Genomic DNA, 19,043 nt, shown 5'->3' with positions numbered 1-19,043 from the left:
CCAGTGCCTTGGCAACCCTGAGAGTGAACTTGCTTTGCCCACGATTCTTTAGTTTCATATCACTGCCAAAGTCCTCTGAGAAAACAAAGAAGCTGTAAACAGCCCACAGTACACAATAATCAAATGTATAGACAGAAGCTCTCTATAAATCTTAGTTCAGTTTGTCCGTAAATTTGCCAATCAGTTGTCTGTCTTATTTATCTGTCGGTCTGTCTGTCAGTCAGTCATTCAGTCTGCCTGTCATGTCTGACAGAGCTGTCTGTGTATATGTCTGTCTACATTCAACATATCAGTCAATCAGGCAGTCATGGCATCAATCAGTCAGTCCATCATTCCGTGTGCCAGTCTTTCAATCAGTCAGTCAGATAATAAGTCAGTGTGTCATTCTTGCATTAGTTTTCCAGAGAGTTAGTCAGTCAGTCAGCCAGTCAGTCAGTCAGTCAGCCAGTTAGTCAGTCAGTCAGCCAGCCAGTCAGTCAGTCAGTCAGTCAGTCAGTGAGTCTGTAAGTGAGTCAATGAGTCAATGAGTTTGTCAGTCAGTCAGACCATCAAACATTTGATCCATCAGTCAATCAGGCAGTTATTCAATCAATGAGTTGATCGCTCAATCAATCAGTCAGTCCATCATTCTGTCAGCCAGTCAGTCAATGAGACAATCAATCAGTCACAAGGTTCATACTCTTTTAGGCTTTTCCATGACCTTTCCCAGTTTGGAAAACTGGGAAAGGTTAAAATCAGTTAAAAGCAGTTGTTTTTAAAGTATTGTCAAAACAATCTGTTGTTTAAAATATTTTGTCACATTATGACACAGAAAATGAGTGCCAGTGTATATTTTATAATAATACTGGAATTAGAACTGGTTTTCTGAATTTTCCGTTATTTTTTCAATTTTTGATTTTTTTTTTTTTTTGCCTTTTTATTCTCAGAAAGTATATTGTTTTCCCATGACTTTCCATGACTTTTCATGACCCACACTTCAATTTCATGACTTTCCAGGTTTTCCATGACCCATACGAACCCTGAGTCAGTCCATCATCCCATGCATCAGTCTTTCAGTCACTTAGTCAGTGCCTCTGTCATTCCTTGCATCAGTCTTTCAGTGAGTCAGTCAAGTTTGTCAATCAGTCAGTCAGTCAGACCATCAATCAGTCAGTCTCCCATTCTGTCAGTCACTCAGTAGATCAGTAAGTCAGTCAGTCCATTATTCTGTGCATATGTCTTTCAGTAAGTCAGTCAGTAAGTCAGTCAGTAAATCAGTCAGTCTGTCATTCCATGCATCAGTCAGTCAGTCAGTCAGTAAGCAAGGATGGGTTTGAAACTGTACTGCTAAAAGTGTTATATGAGAGTTCTTCTATTCATTGTGCAAATCAACCACAGAAGAATACAATGTACATTGCAAGACTGAACTAAGTTAATCAGGGCAGAACTTGGCTTATTCAAGAGTTTTGTTCACCCGGTTCCCCCAAGAGTTGGAATGCAAAATAAAACATACAGCCCTTCTAAAGATGACTGCTCGAAGCTTTGGTCCACTTTGTCTCTGTTGGCATCTGATCTGGAAAAGCAATATTAACTTCTTTCAGTCTCAAGTCACCATTGATATCATAAGATAACTACTTAGAGCCAGCTGTCAGTAAGCCCAACAATCAGTTAATTATCTAGTCAAATCTGGTCAGTGAATCAGTTCATCAATCTGCCAGTAAATATATCAGTCAGTCATCCAGTCAATTGGCCAGTACCTTGCACATGAAGTGTTTACACATTTTGGGTGCACAAAATTGAGGTGAGAGCCCTTATATGGGCTACATATTTGGTCTGAAATTGGGTATTGATTTTGGCCATTTTGGTTCAATAATTACAGGGATGCTGGGTATGATTTGTGCACTCTAGTCTTGCAATAGCTACATTTTTTAGAAGAAGCTTCTTCATCAGCATCATCAAAAAGAACATCAACAAAAGCCCTTCCACTAAATGGTTTTTAAATAAGCTTTCTGTTGAGGGCATGAAGTCTGGAGAAAATTTTTGGTGAAAGTTTACTGTCAGAATCATTATTTGGTTATTGCTTACTGTAGTCTTTCCTCTTAACTTAAGACACGAGTGTTTTTTTTATGAAGAGTAATTCCATATTATGCAAAGGTTGGCTCCTATCAATCATCATCATTCACTACAAGAGCTCTGAAATACCACAAAGGGCATTTTCCCCTCTGTGCTAGCATATTACGTGCATATATCATTTGACATGACTCAACGACAACATGATATGTAACTGAGTGTTGCAGTAAAAATGGAGCTGTTATTTCTAACTCAAAATAAATTGTTTTTTAAACTTCAGGTTAATTTTTTGAAGAATGCTATTGACAGCTTGTTTGAATTGTGTGTTAACGATTCTGGTTCACTTGTCAGGAAAAGTTTTAATCTCAATCACTCGGGCAGGCTTTTAGCCAGATGGGTGTCCAGGCATCCTGTGGATGGCCACCTTCTAAACAAAGTCGTTTTATTTTCATATGTTACTTTGTAAAATGCTCGTTTGAGCAGGCCTATAGCACATTTTGGACAGCCACTTTTCAAATTTTGACAAAATGCTTCCACTCCGGCATACATCTCACAACAGTGCAGGGATTGGGAAGGCTGTGCGCCATGCACATATGGTGCATAAAGCTATGAAATGACGCATTATGAAAGGACCTTCTGGGCCTGAGATGCGCCCTAGCCATGAAACAGCTGGTACAATATACACTATTTTGTGGAAAGGATTTTCATTTGTGAAATTTTCAGTGTAATGACAAATAAACACGCGAGAAATCATGATGCCTTTGCTCTCTAGTCAACATTATAAAAGCATTTGTTTTGTTTTCGTCCCCAGACCCCTTATTTGGACTCTGCTCGCAAACGAGGTTCTTGCTCAATCCATGTGCTTTCTGTTTTCAATGACAGAATCGGCTGATCCAAATATGTTTTGCATGCTGCAATTAGCCAAATAATATGCCTCCGAAAGCGAAAGTTCCAAAACTGGAAAAGACTCAGAGATTGTCGCCATTCTGCACTACGAACGCCGAGTCCACCACAATGAATTGTGATCCTGAAAACAACAATCAAGGCAAAGCTTTAAGCCTTCTAGTTATGAGGAACGAAAAAAGTTTTGGTTAACGTTTCATTTACTACTAGAGAACTACAGGTGTGTTATGTACAGTTCATGCATACAAGTAGCTCAAGTTCTCTAAATCTAAAACTGAGCATGCCTCAGTGATGTTGATATCAGACTCGGAGTGTTATGTTTAGTCAGACTTTCCAGTTAAGAATGTATAGTTTAACCTCAATGAAAGGTTATATAATTTGTGTTAGCTCTATTCTGTTACTGTACACTTTAACCTAGCTTGAAGTCCAGTAAAAAGTATAAAACAACAGCAATCAAGAATTACATATCACTTGTCAAAATTTTTTTATGGCCCTTTTATTTACCCTAATGACCCAAACTGGTTATAAATGGCCCATAACTTTCCAATGCCATGGGCCATACACTCATTTGCTTGTTTTGCCTTCCCAATTCCTGACAGTGAGGTACATGTAAATACTGAAAAGGGGACTAGGAAAGGTTGAGCATCATGAAAAGGTTGGTTTACACATGTATCTGTCAGCATTATCTTAAAGCGTTGGTTAACAGGTTTTAGATAACCTGTGGGCATGAAGACCGAAGAAAAGATCTACATGTATATGTGAAAGTTTGCTGTCAGAATTGTTCTCTTTGGTCAAAGAAGCTTTGGATAATCCTTATTGCAATTTTTCCTCTTTTTTTATGAAAAGCGAATTCCATATTACATCAAGGTTAGCTCATTCCATATTATGTCAAGGTTAGCTTATACATAGTATCATTCCACATTTTGCAAAATAGTGAAAAAAAAATCTTAAGTTTCTATTTCTACCAAAGTAACTTATTATCTAGCCAAGGCAAAAGTTTGCAAAAAAGTGTATAAATGTGAGCATTTTAATGGGAATGTCCTGAAAAAACATTTGAAGTTACCTAGGAGTATGTCTTATTGGTTTATATCTGTTAGTCCTGAGTAAAACATTATTTTAGACATGAATGAATGAATGAACAAATTTCATTGAAATAATCGGAATCATAGGCCAAAGCAGTGTGCACATGCAATCACCAGCCCATCTCAGATATAAAAATTTCTGCCTTTTCATGCTATGTTCTAAACCAAACAAAACATGGTGTTTCTATTTTTTTCAAAGAAAATAATGCACTATTGAGGTCTAAAAAAAACTGTTGAATGCATGCACACTCTGCTCTTGCATCCACTAGCAGTTTTTCTAAACCTCAAGCTTGCATTATATTCTTCGACAACACAGATCACCATCCACTGCTTGGTACATTATGCACTTGGGAGATTAGAGAGCACTTGAAAAGCTGGCACTGCTCTTAGGTATGGGTCAAATAACTCTTTCCCTTTTTCTATACTCTCCAAACTCTGCCTACATCCAATACTCGAAAAAATCACTCAAGCATGAAGCAATTTTTAAAATGTACGCCTAGACACGCATGCACATGCATTGTGCAGTTCCAGAAATATCCGTAGCCACCGTACGGAATGTCAGTGTAATGTTGAACAAATGGAGCGGGGAAGGGGGTCTTCGTTGACTTATCTGAGATCTAAGAATCCCTACTATATACCTAACACATGACCAGTAGCAGATTCAAATGGGAAAAAAGTGACGATTTTGATTTTTCAGAATAAGCTAAAACTCAAGTTGATTGTGAACAGGATTGTAAACAAACTCATCTCTACCCACACAAGTACCTCGCTACAAGTTTGCCACTTCATGTTCCTCTAACATGGTAGAAAGGAGAAAGCCATAATAAATTCTGATGGGTTTCACAAGCAATGTTTATGTGCTATCTTATTATCTATTCTAGTATAGTATTTATTACATCAAACTGTGAGGAAATGACTCTGTAAACCAATTTACAAGCTAATTCAACCTTACCTTCGTCCGGAGGTCTTCAGAGGTTGTCAACAAACAGACAACCGTCTCCATTTTCCTTCTCCTGACTCTGACAAGCGAGAATGTAAAACAAATTAGCTTATGTCTCACATCGAGTAACATCACTGGTTCAAGCCGGTTTTAAACAAAGAACAAACCTGTGAAATTACGAAAAACCCAATTTTCCGCCATTCTTCTTGCACACGTGCCAAAATGGAGGACGAACTACACTCGAAGAGATCACTAGGAAATAGCCAGTAGGAGGGGGGAGGGGGCGGGGGCGGGAAAGAGGTTTATGCCACAGGCTTCTGGTATTTTGTCTCACTCCAAACTGAAATCCCAGCATTTCCAACAATTAATTTAATGATGGAAATTAGACTATAAAGGGGGCAGAGAAAAATTTTACATCTTAACTGAATATTGCGTCTAAATAAAATGAATGGATTTTGAGATCTCAGGGACTCGAAAGAAGGCCAGGGTATACCTTATGTACTTGTACACCAAGTTTCCCGCTTTGGCCTGCAAACGTAGACGTATTTCCAGCTGTCACTTGGTTCCGTCGGAAATACGTCTGCGTTCGCAGGCTACTCCGCTTAGGGATGACGTGCGTTCCAGTACGCCAGGCGGCGTAGCCTACGAACGCAAACATATTTTACCACACACTTCTAAGATGAACCACCACAAAAATAAATTTTGTGCATTGCCTTCCTTGTTATAGCCTACGTAGCTGGCGATGCCCTTTAGTACCGGAACAGACGGTAACTGGCGCCAAATTCACTGGAAACATTATAATAAGAACGAAACTTGAGATAACGTACCAAGGAACCCGGGAGATAACGAACGGGGAAGTAAGAAGAAGTGCCAAGAGAGGTTTGTAAAAATCCATAGGGAAGACAAGCTAATGCCGGGAACTCATGGGGACACATGGGTCCGGGGTAGCGGGGGGGAGGTGTTCCCGTATGAAAAGGTCGGGGATACTCGTCGACTCGCTTAAGAGTATAAATCAAGGATTTTGATCTCACTCAGGATGTTCAGGACGATACGCCACTATTTTTGCCGTCTTTTAGGGTTGCACTCGAAGAAATAGTAAAACGCGCTGTCGATCAAGGGGTCAAATAAAGCTCTAGCCAAACCCAGATCGGTCTCCGTTGGGAATTTAATTCAAATTTTCCGACGAGTATTCCCGATCTTCCCCGGAGTGCGTTCCTCTGGGCTTTCCCTGTACATTTCCATCCCGGGAGGTACTCCATATAATGGCCTATACGGGGAGGCTCCGCCCGAAAGGGGCACCTTTTCCAGGCTTCAGGTGTATAAAAAGGTAGGGATTTCACAAGTTGAGGTATATAAAAGGGTAGGGAAATCTGTCATTTAGGTATTTAAAAGGGCCTTTAATTAAAATATTTCGAATGGACGTTACAAGGGTTTAGAAAGGGGGTGCAGTGTTCTAAAGTAGGTATGTGAAAGGGGTACTTTTTTTCAATAAAAGATATATAAAAAGGGTACCTTTTCTGCCAAAATGGTATATAATATATATATAATGGCAAGGGGTTGGACCTCGGAGCGGAGCCTCCCCATATTAACATTTGTTAAGTACCCCCCCCCCCGGGATTTCCATGTGGTTTTCTTTGCCTGTTTACCTTGTTTTCAGTTTCAGTCCCTTCTGCCTAGCTGTACTAGACTGTTCACAGCCCTCTATTTTGTCCCTTCGATTCTCGTGCCAAGGCCCCGCCGGCTAAGAGGGGCGAAAAGGGCTATGGGGACGGGAATGGGTAGGGGGTAGGGACCTCGCTTTTTCTTTCGCGTGCTGTGAACCGCCTAATCTGTACGGTCCCTGTTTTTCTTCCTGTGCGTGCGTTTCGTTGCGTTCTCAGTGAATTTGGCGTATGTTTTTTGTCTTGTTCGTGTCACCCTAACCGTGGTGATTGGTAGAAAATCATCGTGGTAAAAAGGTGAATCCATTTCGATAGTGATTGGCTATTTGAAAGATCACCGTATTAAAAAGGGAACACATTTTGGTAGTGATTTGTAGAAAGATCACGGTGATGAAAATGAAATCGTTCTTGTCTTGGACTGGTAGAAAAATGGAAAGTGTTATAGCACAAGCGCTAGTGGGGCCAGGCAGACAACTGAAACAAATAATTCAAATTGAACATAACACTGTGTGCTCGGCTAAAACGTCACTGTGGTGAAAATCAACAAATGTAGGTGATTCAGCAAATGATGAAGGTGATGATAGCGATGATAACAGTGTTTGTCAATGACACCTTTGCACTGTAAAGATAACATGACGATTAAAGCAATTACTTGGTTTGTTGCTACTGAATTTCTTTCTCTTTGGGACACTTTCTACCAAGCAGAATCGAACAACAAACATTCAACACATGATTTTTTATTTTTTTTTTTTTCTTTTGTTTTAGTTGTTGTTTTTTTTAATTTACGCACAAAGCCCAACTACCAAGTGATGCCAAACAGCGTTGGCCTACACATGCACAAATCACACTTTTGTATGTTAAATCCAATGTCTGGATGTGATTTCTAGTGGTTTCTTAAAACCACTTTTTTTTTCCTAAAACCATTTTTTGTAGTTAAATATAAAAATGCTATTCAAATTTATTATTTTATTGTCCCATTAGCACTTCAGTATACAAGAGCTAAATCTCAAGTTGCCGCCTGTCCTGTCCCCATTTGTGCTTAGCAGACATTATAAAACTATTTTTGTATTATTCCATCAAGAAGTTACAAATTCCATCAAAAACTCATTGGCATTCTCACGCGTACAATATTTCTGAAATGACCAAGTTCTTTCTCTCTTGAAGCTGTAATCACTTTCAACCTTCCACGTATGGATAAAAAATAAAATGACCTTCAGATACATCAACAGTAACTAACTACAGTACGGTGGTCACTAAAGTCTTCAAATCCCAAGATGACAAATTAAATTCTCTTTCCTATTCTCCTGTATTTTCTATAGTTCCCTTTGGAGAATTTAAATTTAAAATCTGCTTTGAGAATTCTGTTATGACCTCAAATGGCTTTGAATTCAAATCACTGTTGTCCAAGACTACCTTCATATGCATTACTTAAAAATGCTTTTATGACACAATGCTGTGAAAGTCTGGTGGGACAGTCCTGAACAACAGATGTTTAAATTGGAACCATTTTCCAAATGGTCTATCACAAAGCATGCGAGGACTGATAGACAACTGTTTGCATACCTGGGACTTCAAGAGTTGAGAAGTTCTGAACTCTCCAACAACACCTGACTGATAACATACTTGGAAAACTTTTATAGCTGTACATGACACTGAAAAAGAACTCAAGTATTGAAGCCCCAGTCTAATGCACACCCTTTAGCCCATGATGATTACGCGTCTACATGTACTCCACAATTTAATCCCAGAGTTTGGAAAATTTCAATTCTCTCTTTAAGACATTGTATATACAATTGATTGCATCTCAGCATAAACACATCATGAAAAAACATGATCTAATTGGGTATCACACATATTTGCATTTCAAGTTTGGAAGACTGTAACACAAACTTTATTATGTTCCATACCCAAAAAGATGATATTTTTCAAAGACATGTTCACATACGCAACCACAGGTATTTTATACAAATGAATTTTGAGAAATCTGACTTGACTATGAGTTAACATTGCTATACACTAATGAAAGAGGTATTGCCTTCAGTAAAAATCCAGCAACATGACTGACACAGATTTGTGAGAGGCAGTAGGTTTCTTTCAAACAATAATTTGTAATTCTATCAGTGTTCCAAAAGCTATGACCAATGACATCAGCAAAAAGAGGTCCCTACCCTGCCCCACCCCTGGTAGGGTCTTGAAAAGATAAATAAGACAATATTATGACTGAAGGTTAGGATATGTAAGTACCCACAACAGGATATTGACTGATCTTGAACTTAAAACGTTTTCAAACAGTGCTCTACAGCGTTGTTGAATAACTACATGTCAACAACCTTACACAGCCCTGACAAAGTAATGTTACTTGTTCCTGATGCAGAAAGTCTGATATGTCATTCTTCCGGGCCTCTGCTTGGGTGTATTTATCAAGAAGAGGGCCTGCAAGTCGGCAGTGTTGCTAAGAACTTGCACCATTCTGAAAACTTGGCATGCTCAGCTTTCCCTTCATGATCCCAGTCCCATCATGCCAATGACCAAGATGAGGAGCTCCGCTACTGAACAGGTTTAAACCCCTTTTGAAAGTGGGCCTAAGGCATTCCTGACAAGCAACTCAAGTTATTGCAATCATTTATTTCCAGCTCAATCTGTCATCTCATCATCCATACTAGCGGAGCGTGGACTGGGGTTGCAGGATGAGGGGAGCGAATAGTCCTCCATTGGTTCCTGGTTTTCGCGACTACATGGAGTTGCTGCACAACCACTGTCCACAGGTTCTTGCTTTATTTGCATTACGTCCGTGGTTGGCTTTGAGGTTAAAATAGTTGACAACAATGCTGTTGTGGTGTCTGATGTCAGAGGCGTCGTAGGAATTCCATGCGCACGAGCATGCATCTCAAGCTCCTGAAGATTTCAACAGAAACAACGATTAATAATGGTAATAGGACTAAGTGGAGTCCAATTTGGTCTGTAATCATACAAGTGATTAACAAAATCAGACAACCGCAAAGCGGGAGTCCAATCTGTTAATCATGAGTATGATTACAGACTGAATTGGACGACGGGAAGCATGACACGTACACTGACCAGTTAATACTCAAAATGGGCTGCTGATGGCCAATCACGTTTGCTAATTTTGTTATAGTTTTGATTAATTCTCCAATTCACAGTCTAACCAAAGTGAATGTTTACAAAAATTCATCAACATTATGATTTTAGTAGTAAGTGAATGAACTGTGCTGGACTTTGAATAAAGAGGTCTATGCTAGCTAGCACCTGCCAAACACACATGTACACTGTAAATAGTTATGTCGTGCTTTTAGGCCAGATCTACTCTTCACTCATTACACCTCTCTCTCTAAATCATACCCATGAGTATACTAGCAAATAGATACCAGAACAATTTTAAAAGATTCCACAATAAACTAGCAGCCCATCAAAGGAAGTAACAATATACATGTACCTAGCTGATTCACGCGACTGTAACTTAAGCTCAGTTCCCTTAATTATTAAAGAAATAGTCAATGCAGCCAACTGCATTACAAAGCATAAATGATGATGAAACTTTATGAATACAGATCAATAGTTACTCAAAGGCAATCCTCACCTGAACTCGAAGTAAAAGTCTTCTGTTGAGTTCCTCAGTGTTCCGTTTTTCTTCCTCTACTTGTCTCATGCGATCTTGCTCCCGTCTTAACTTCCGGATATAATCCACCGAAGCCTTGAGAATGGTTCCCTTGTTTTGCCGCACATCACTAAAAACAAAACAAAACCCATTCGTGAATTGCACTGGACATTTTTTCCCCACCATGCAACACTGCAGTCCCAAAAATGAAACAGCCAAAATGCAAAAAAAAAAAATCCAAGACAGCAACCTTTGGAGAAATGGTGAAAATTTTGTCACTCTAATTGCAATTTTGCAGGAATAAAATCAAGCAGGATTGAACTTACGAGTCTTGCTTTGGAAGAAGTGTCCCAAGTTCTTTGATTCTGTCATTGATATTAAATCTTCGCCTTCTTTCAACTGTAAGGAAAAGGCAATAGATGTAAATAAGTAAGTGAATGCAACATTCCACTTTTTATTTTGGAAGACTGACCAGAACCTCATTTCTCCTTACAAAATCAGCACACAGTACGGCAAACAGGTAAAGAGAATAAGGACAACTATCAACCAAGAGACAACCGTGTTGTGGTAGCCATCTATATAATGTTTATGTACTTCAAGCATGGTTTTAAAACGTGAAATTAAAATCAGATACTCACTCATGTTATGGTTGTCCTTCTTTTGTCTGTCTTTGGCAAAACTTTGGTCCAACATAAGCTCTGGATCAAGGGGAAAGAAAAAACATTTTATAAATTAATTTCACTTCTACATTCAAACTTCCACAATATGGGCATCTCATCAAAGCCATTTGCCATTCACCGTTATCACACCACATGAATCGCACTGCGTGCAGCATGCTGTGATTTCATCATAATCCTAGTACTATGCGGGGTGTTTGTCCAATAGAAAACTAGTTTACAAAGAAGTTATATGGAAATATTAACATCTTTGTGATGTCAATCAGAGGCATGATATGACGTTTATGTATCTGTCACCAAACATCCCTTACCTTGTGACTCTTGCTTTATGACGGCTGGACAGGATGATGCCGCTGGGCCCTGGATCTAAAATAAATATAAAACAATCCATTTGTCAAACAATCATTGGTCCAAGAAAATCAATCCAGTGTACCAAATTTAAAAACAAAAAATTCCAAGCTGACCTATCAATCAAATTTTTCAGAGGGCAAAGTTACTTACCAAGGTGCTCATGCCTAGTCCATTATACAAATCAAACACGTTGCTTGTTGCAACTTGTGGAACCTTAGATGAAAATGATGCAATTTGGTTAGCACATAGGCACACATGTAAGTGGAGTTTAAGCAATGAAAATATTAAAAATAAAGATAATTAGAATAAAAAACTTTCACAGTAGTTATACTTACCGATCCCAGAGTTAAAGTCGCATCCCAAGGAAGGCTATCATCGACTCCAGCATTCGACTCCAGACTAAAAACAAAATCAATGATCAAGAGATAAATTCCTGTTACTGACTGCTACACATTTCCTTAAATGATTAATATTGTTTAGTTCTGACAATTTTGTGCTAAATAAAGACACTACATGTACCTCTTAGAAGATATTTCTTAATTTAGTTATGTCTACTTGAAGAGAAAAAACTTTCCTCGCTGCAGGGGATTATGGAGTGAACTATGTTACTTTCTCAGCCATTATATTGCAATTTTGATACAATCTGTGAAATGAGTCAAAGTTTGTCTCAATTTATGGCGTTTAATGGAAACTTTAAGGTAAAAAACCATGAAGATGATCCCATATTGTCTCCAGAGGCTATAAATATAACTTTAAAAAAATAATTAAGACAACCAGAATGTTTACACTCACCTTATGATGTCATCAAGTAAATTATCGACCTAGAAAATGACACAAAATATAATCTATGTTAGTGATACATGCATAATAACTCAATCAAAAAACAGCCACAAATTCTGCTTCTAAGCTGTAAGAAATAACTTAAAGGTAATTATAAATTTGTTGTAAATGACTGCATGAAAAAATTTATCCTGATATTAAAAGGTGCAGTAGTATAAATCACATCACAGATTGTGCTTCTTTAATGGCTGCCATGTAAGATCACATTGTTACACCTTATTTAGTCCTAAACGATTTCAATATGACTTTTTGTTATCACAAGCACTTGATTAACAGCAATTCAAGACAAAAGAATCTGGAGAACCCAATAGCTGATACCAAAAGGCTGCCGTAATGTGAAACTCGCTGGTCATATATTTCACTGGTAATTAATGTATCTGATTACAAGGGGCATCTCATGAAAAGATCTCTTACATAATGTGTTAGACCTTGAAGAAAGCCTGTCCTAGAACTTACATCTGTTGGGTGATTTCCATCTGGACTCATAACAGCCATGGGACTCCCAGATTGCCCCACCAGCTGACCAGAAGATAAAGCAGCAACAGCTTGTTGATTTATAGCATTCAGGGTGGGTTGACTTGCACTGCTTACAGCTAAATCTCCAGCCGCAGAGGGCGAGCCTTGAGTTTTCAAATATTCTTTTAACTGTCTTTTCTGTTTTTGGGCAATGAAATAGCGTGTGGGATTTTCCAGCTGTGTTTTAACCTGCAATAGAGTAATGAATGTTATCTCAATGCACGCCACACTTCATTCATTCTATCCACCTGATGGATCTGCTAAATATTATTTGCACTCACAAGCCCATGTAACCAAATACCAAAAAAAAACATGTTCAAAAAATATTATTCCATGAATTCCTTCTAGCTTTTCATGTTCTGTTCAGTTGAGAACATTCAGCCTCTCTGGGAGAAGTGTAAAAGTTAGCCAAAGTATACAACTAAGTTAAAATCTTTTCATTATTTCATTCTTCTGCATTTGACTAAAGAACCCTTAGAGATCATAGATTAACAAAGGTATACACAGCCATAAAAGGAAACATGCAATGAATCTCTTGTGGATTTAAAAGGTCAAGCTTAATGTTTAACCTTTGAAAAAGAGTGAATCCATTTTATCGTCCCTTTATAGTATTCAAACCTTTGCACTGTCAAAAACTATGCCCACATCTTCATGTGTTTGATTACCCATATTTGTTGACTCCAAACTTTGGACTCCCAAAAGACAGCAAACAACTGTGTTTAAAATGGACTTTACACTTGGGTGCACCCATAACAAATAAAATTTCCTTTCAAAAGATTTGCCCAGACATGACAATCATATGATATGTTCTTTTTCGATCACAAGGTTCCTGTTTTTAATTAGAAGATGTTAATGCCCGAGCAAGATTAATTACATACCCCAAGACCACGAGTTAATATTAAATAATAATATACATTAACAGTGTACTGAATTAAAATTTAAAAACTATCAAAGCCATGTGAAAGTCCACACATGCCCACAGAGAAATATAACTTATCAACAAGAAAAATTAGACACTCTCTCTGATTCTTACTTCCTGTAACAAAAAACAGCTTCCTCTAAAAAAACCTATCAAATAAATCATCTTTAATTGAGATCATTGCAGGAAATCCTACCCAAACTAGGGAGCTTGGATAAAAAGGTTTACCAGCTTGACGAAAACTATTATATGTTTTGAGCAAAAAATATTTGAGCTAAGACACCTTAACCTGATTGCAGAGTCCCAGTGGTTCCATAAAAATCTGCCAAGTAGCAACTCAACACATGTAAGACAAAATTCAATTTTACCACAAGAACAGGAAAGTAATTTATTAGAATGCCTTCCCACCTGAAGTACGCTTGAAGGAACATCAGGAGGTAGTGTCGTAGGAGATGAAGTCCTCGGAACGGCTATACTTTGTGAATGGGGTTGATCAGGTTGGCCTACTTTCTGCGAGTGAAAGAGCTGGTCTTGTTGTTCAAGTTGCTGACGCTGGAGCTGTTGTTTAAAATTTGTCCGTGTCATAGGATTTGTCATGTTCTTGATGGGATCCTTACGGTCTAACAACAGCCCAAGAGTTGATGAATCGTCACTGCATTTGAAAGAGTTAGAAAAACTACTTAGAATCCACTTCAGAGGTTGTTCTATATGGGGATAATATCCCGCACTATAACTTGTTGCATATGCTGTTGCCATCATGACTATTAAAGTATAAATCCTGTCAGACAATATAAATAAAACAAGTTGACTTCAATAAGTATACAAGTGTCTGGTGCAGATTTTCTCTTAATGCTGAACATGACTGTGACAGCAGGACTTTTATTATCTCTAACCCAACAGTCTAAAAATAGATAACGCATTATAAAAATTTCACGTATCAGTGTTCAAACCAAACCCGGGGGTAAAGGTTGCTATGTGTCCAGTGGGAGCCTATACTGCTTGACATTAATTGTAATAAGATCTTTCCATTTCCTGTAATGTAACACAAGTGTTGAAAATTGTTCCATACAAGGATCTGCTCTGAATTACCCTTTGTTTTAAATGGTGTGATTTAGCTTCACGCCCTTCAATCTAATTTTCTTGCACAGGAAGTGGAAAATTTTAATTTTCAATGTCCATAATGGATTGAACACCATGCAATTTGATTTTTCTGGGTGGGACAGCTTTAATATTTAAAGGAATCCCCTTTGAGCATGTTAAAGCACTAGTTCCTTTCATGGGCATACTCAAATAGGTTCAGAGCAACAAATGATATTTAAGACAAACTCTCCAGAACCTTTTCCCACTGTGGCATCACCAACCTGGTGAGCGAACTTTTCACCAAACTACAACTTTGTTTAAAAAAGTTGGTTCTTTGGATGAAAATTTTCCATGTCGTTAGGTAAGAGGTAAGTACCAAAACTACTATGTAATTAAGATTTTAAGGCTTTGAACAACAACTTTAGCAGTGGAAACGATAAATCGTCCTATAAATGCAACTTAACACCAGTGTGTTAGTATCCTCTGAGAGTGGAAAAGATTTTGCTTTTTCTAAATCCAGATAAATGAACCACACAACTTAAATTAAGTGCTTTTCAACCTCATAAGGCCATTGAGCAATAATTCTGAAAAAGTATGTGTACACCAGTATGACAATTTTCTCTGAATGTGGAAAAGATTTTAAATTTATTCAATGTAGTTAAATGAACCACAGCTTAAGTCAATTATTAAGTGCTTTTCAACCTTATAAGGCATACAGCGGTAATTTCAAAAAGTACCCAAATGAGTCAAAACAATGCTCAAATAGTGAAAAACAAAAATCTTTTCTAACCTTTGAGCACATCATAGATATGGATCTTTCGCAAATTCAATAGTTTTAAATCTAAAACTGTATATTATCATGTAAAAAAGCTTTCAATGCTTGGATGGACTTTTAATTCATGATAAGGGTTTTCCCCAATTTCAGCAACCCAACCCAAATAGATAGCGCTTACCATTTAAAATTTGGTTTCCTGGTAATGCTGTCCCTTGCAAGACTGGAGATTGGAGAAATAAGCAAATGGAAAGGGAATTTCCGACGTTCAGGTCCAAATGAGGAGAGGGGAGAACCTCTCGTGGGAGACCACAATTTCTGCATGGTTTTTCCAGAAAGTTTTTGATCCATTAGCCTTTGAAAATGTCCCGATTTTTTGTTAAATCCGCGAGCAGCGCTTGTTTTAAACAGCATATAACTGTAACTTCAGACTTTAAAATATCTAACGTGAACATCACATGAAACTTATTAAAAATTTTGTTCCGATAAATCTGGGCAAAACAACCGCACGTGGTAGAAACATGTACTAACGGATGCGTGATTTCACTTAACTTTGGGTTATACTTAATAAACAAATGGATAACACCGTAAAAGATGTACTTGTACCATAACGTTCTTTTTAGTTGCAACTATTTAGAACCAATTGTAAGATGCTGTCTTGCGATTGAAATGAAATCTTTTAAGGAAGCTATCGATCTAGCAAAAAATCACGAGAAAAGATAAAATTGTTTAAAGTGTATGAAAGTGAAGTATAAATTTAAAAATGCGACTGGATAGCACTCATGAAACATTTTACGGGCCAGGCCAAACGAAACCGAAAGGAATGGAAGCCCCTCAAGCGACAGGAAATTTGATCGTTCAGAAATCGCGCGAGCACGCTTTCGAGAACTTCCTTTATTTCTACGAAACGAAGAACGACATTTACCACGGCAAAGTAAAAAAATACAGGTAATAAAGCTTACAACAATCTTATACGAGGTATGTACAATTTGTACACAAACAAAACTACAAATGGGTGGCTAGGGACCCTTCTAGGGACCCTTCTTCAATAAAGGCATTGTCTGTGCGATTGCAGACTGTGATTACAAATTTGACATACAAGAGAAAATGGTTGCCACAAACATCATATTCACAGTTGACAGAAGGGTCTTACGTAATAAATACTGTAGAAATTACAGCTCTGCGAAGTCCGTGAGCGGTATATAGAGCAGCGCATGTGTTTTCTGATGTAACAATCGTCATATGACTATACATCTGCAGAACTCTCTTGCCGGGCGAGCCAATAGTCGATGTCCGCTGCACAACGGGCATGTAAAGGATATTTCTTCTAGGTGACACGAAATTTTATCCTTGGAAACTAAGCAAACCATACTTTAAGCTTATTTAAGATCTTCGCTCATGCAAAGCCCTGATTGACGGAGAGCTAGCGCTCGATCGTATTTCGCTTCCACAAACTAGCAAATCCCAATATTACGAGGACCGGATCTTTCAATATGGAATACTTAATATGTAAGTCTTCAAAATGCAGCTCGATAAAAAGATATTTTGCAGTGTACAGTAAACCATATGAAGCCCAACGCGAGCCAGTACTTTTGGAAGGTCGACTGTAATTGCGTTGCGTAGGAATTAATCGACAGGCAAGCTCGTCGACATTCAACGATCCAAACTTACACTCGATGATGAAGGCCTCTGGGGGTTTGGAATCACATAAAATGTGTAATCGGTGCGATTGAACGTCTTAAAAAAACATACTTCCTTGTAAAAACCTACCTTGGCCAAGCCTTCGACTTCAGCTCGTAAAATATTTCACTGTCGTCTTGTGTATCGAAGCCTTCAGGACTTAGAATATCAAAGTCGAGATCTACTCCGGACTCACTCATTTGAAAGCCTTGAGAATCGGGATTGAAAAGAAGCTAAGGTTGCTGTACCGAGAGGAAGAAAAACTTCGTAGAAACTAGCGCTGAGTTCCACCTTCGAGTTTCATCCCGAAAGCCGACCTGCCATGTTTTTTCTTTGCGTAGGTTGTGCTCTGATTGGTCACTTTGGACCATGTGACTTTAAAAATAGCATCTTACATCACTGTAATGTAATTGGTCTATTGGGAATGGGCAGGGCTATAATTAATAGTATGTTTTCTTGTGGTTTTAAACGTCAATCCTTATGCCTTTTATGGGAGGCGATAAGTACGGGCGTGAAAATGAAAATACCAAATCTTTTATGGCCTCTCCGACCAATGTCTCCAGTTTCCTTCATTTGAGAAGCAAAGAAATATGAGACTTGGAGTCAAGGTGCTCTGCTTCGCAGGTAATCCTTTCACTGACAAAGCCTTAGAAAATAGCATTTTGCGGGCGATAGAATCAAATGCAAAAGAAAGCTCAGAAATCATGTAAATTATAGAGACATTTTTATTTGATCTTTATATAGAAGGGTAACCCCCTTTTTTGTGTGACACGTGTTATTTTTTTTTTAAATAAAATTAAAATAAAACGAAGTTTTCCTAGAAAAAACTAAATTGAAAATCGGCAGGGGTAAGTCCCTCTTTTGTGTGTGATCTTTGAGCTTTTTCTTTCTGGAATAACGTAATTGAAAATTGACAATGAAATCTCTCATAAACAAATTGAATTGAATCTCGTGACTGGAGTTCAGGCTGGGGTCGCGCTTGCGGGCAAAAGTTGGTATTATCATGAACGCGCACAAATGCGACCAATGCTGATTGAGGGGAACAACTTGTCCAAATAAAATAACGAAAAAGCACCTGTTCTATGAATGGTCTGTCTCACACGAGCAATATGTTTTGTCATTTTCATTCTTTCTCAGAAAGAACAATGGCATCAAATGCCGCCTACTCGTTTCAAGTGGCTTAAAATGCTGTCAAAGAAAACTTCAGTAGCGCCGTATTCCTTCAGATGGCCTCGACAAACATAATCCCACGCACCTCGTGACTCCAACCAGTCGGATAACTCACTTGATGAACCAAAGTTTTTTTTATCTGAGAGTACAATTTGCATATTGCAGATAGCAGAGGGTCAACAAATTTTCAATTTGAATTTAACGAGGCCTCCGCCATCGCGAAAAGTGGATTTTGTGTGTGTGACATACCTGGAAACGAAAAATGTTCCGGTAACATTTTACATAATACAATAATAATTATAATAATAATGATGATGATAGTCATCATCATCGCCATCATCAGCGTCATCATCATCATCATCATAGTAACAAAAACAATTTTATCACCAGTTTTTCCACTAGGTGGCTCTTCATTTGTTAATTGACGCGTCTGGCTAAAATGATTTCAGTTAAAGCAAATTTAGGAAAAACTAATGTAAACGAATCTCAAGATTCCAAACGGCTAATTAATGAAAATTTACAGTAGTAAAAGGTGATAAAAGGTGTATTTATAAACTGCATCAAAGAGAACGTAAGGCTGGAAAAAGAGGTAAAGCTGGTTTCCGCGGGCGCAAAACCAAGGTCATTTCGAACTGTTGCAGACTGAACAAGTGAAGCTTTGGCCAACCCTCTCACTTTGACAACCCTCCGTTCCAGTTTGTTTCAGTTTAGTTTAGTTTTGACTTCTTTTTGTGAGCGTGTTCTTTCAGTTTATTTTCATTCTTTAGTTTTATTTAGACTATTTAAG

General features: G+C 38.1%; 1 protein-coding gene across 2 annotated transcripts; it reads right to left on the bottom strand.

The window, feature by feature from the left end:
* Positions 1-8,500: 8,500 nt before the first annotated feature.
* Positions 8,501-17,435, bottom strand: LOC145496643 (transcription factor E3-like). Of its 2 annotated transcripts, none has more exons than XM_081476350.1 (11): positions 17,177-17,435; positions 13,963-14,206; positions 12,576-12,824; positions 12,072-12,100; positions 11,615-11,678; positions 11,430-11,492; positions 11,240-11,294; positions 10,890-10,949; positions 10,578-10,650; positions 10,234-10,381; positions 8,501-9,530 (listed from the first exon to the last, which is right to left on the bottom strand). In XM_081476350.1, the coding sequence occupies exons 1-11, from the start codon at positions 17,284-17,286 to the stop codon at positions 9,270-9,272; spliced, it is 1,356 nt and encodes a 451-aa protein (XP_081332476.1). In that variant the 5' UTR covers positions 17,287-17,435; the 3' UTR covers positions 8,501-9,269. The 2 variants fall into 2 exon arrangements, with proteins under 2 accessions (XP_081332476.1, XP_081332475.1); XM_081476349.1 differs by lacking the exon at positions 17,177-17,435 and adding an exon at positions 15,588-17,170.
* Positions 17,436-19,043: the final 1,608 nt, after the last annotated feature.

This window comes from Orbicella franksi, chromosome 9, assembly GCF_964199315.1.
Source record: "Orbicella franksi chromosome 9, jaOrbFran1.1, whole genome shotgun sequence".
Classification (NCBI taxonomy): domain Eukaryota; kingdom Metazoa; phylum Cnidaria; class Anthozoa; order Scleractinia; family Merulinidae; genus Orbicella; species Orbicella franksi.
Note: the sequence above shows the minus strand (reverse complement) of the source record. Positions and strands in the feature narration are given on the sequence as shown.

Coding starts and splice junctions, on each gene's coding strand:
- LOC145496643 (XM_081476349.1), bottom strand. CDS start 15,820: ATGCTGTTTAAAACAAGCGCTGCTCGCGGATTTAACAAAAAATCGGGA. Junction 14,207..15,587: donor AGGAAACCAAATTTTAAATG/GTAAGCGCTATC, acceptor TTTCAAATGCAG/TGACGATTCATCAACTCTTG. Junction 10,651..10,889: donor GAAGGACAACCATAACATGA/GTGAGTATCTGA, acceptor TTTTCCTTACAG/TTGAAAGAAGGCGAAGATTT.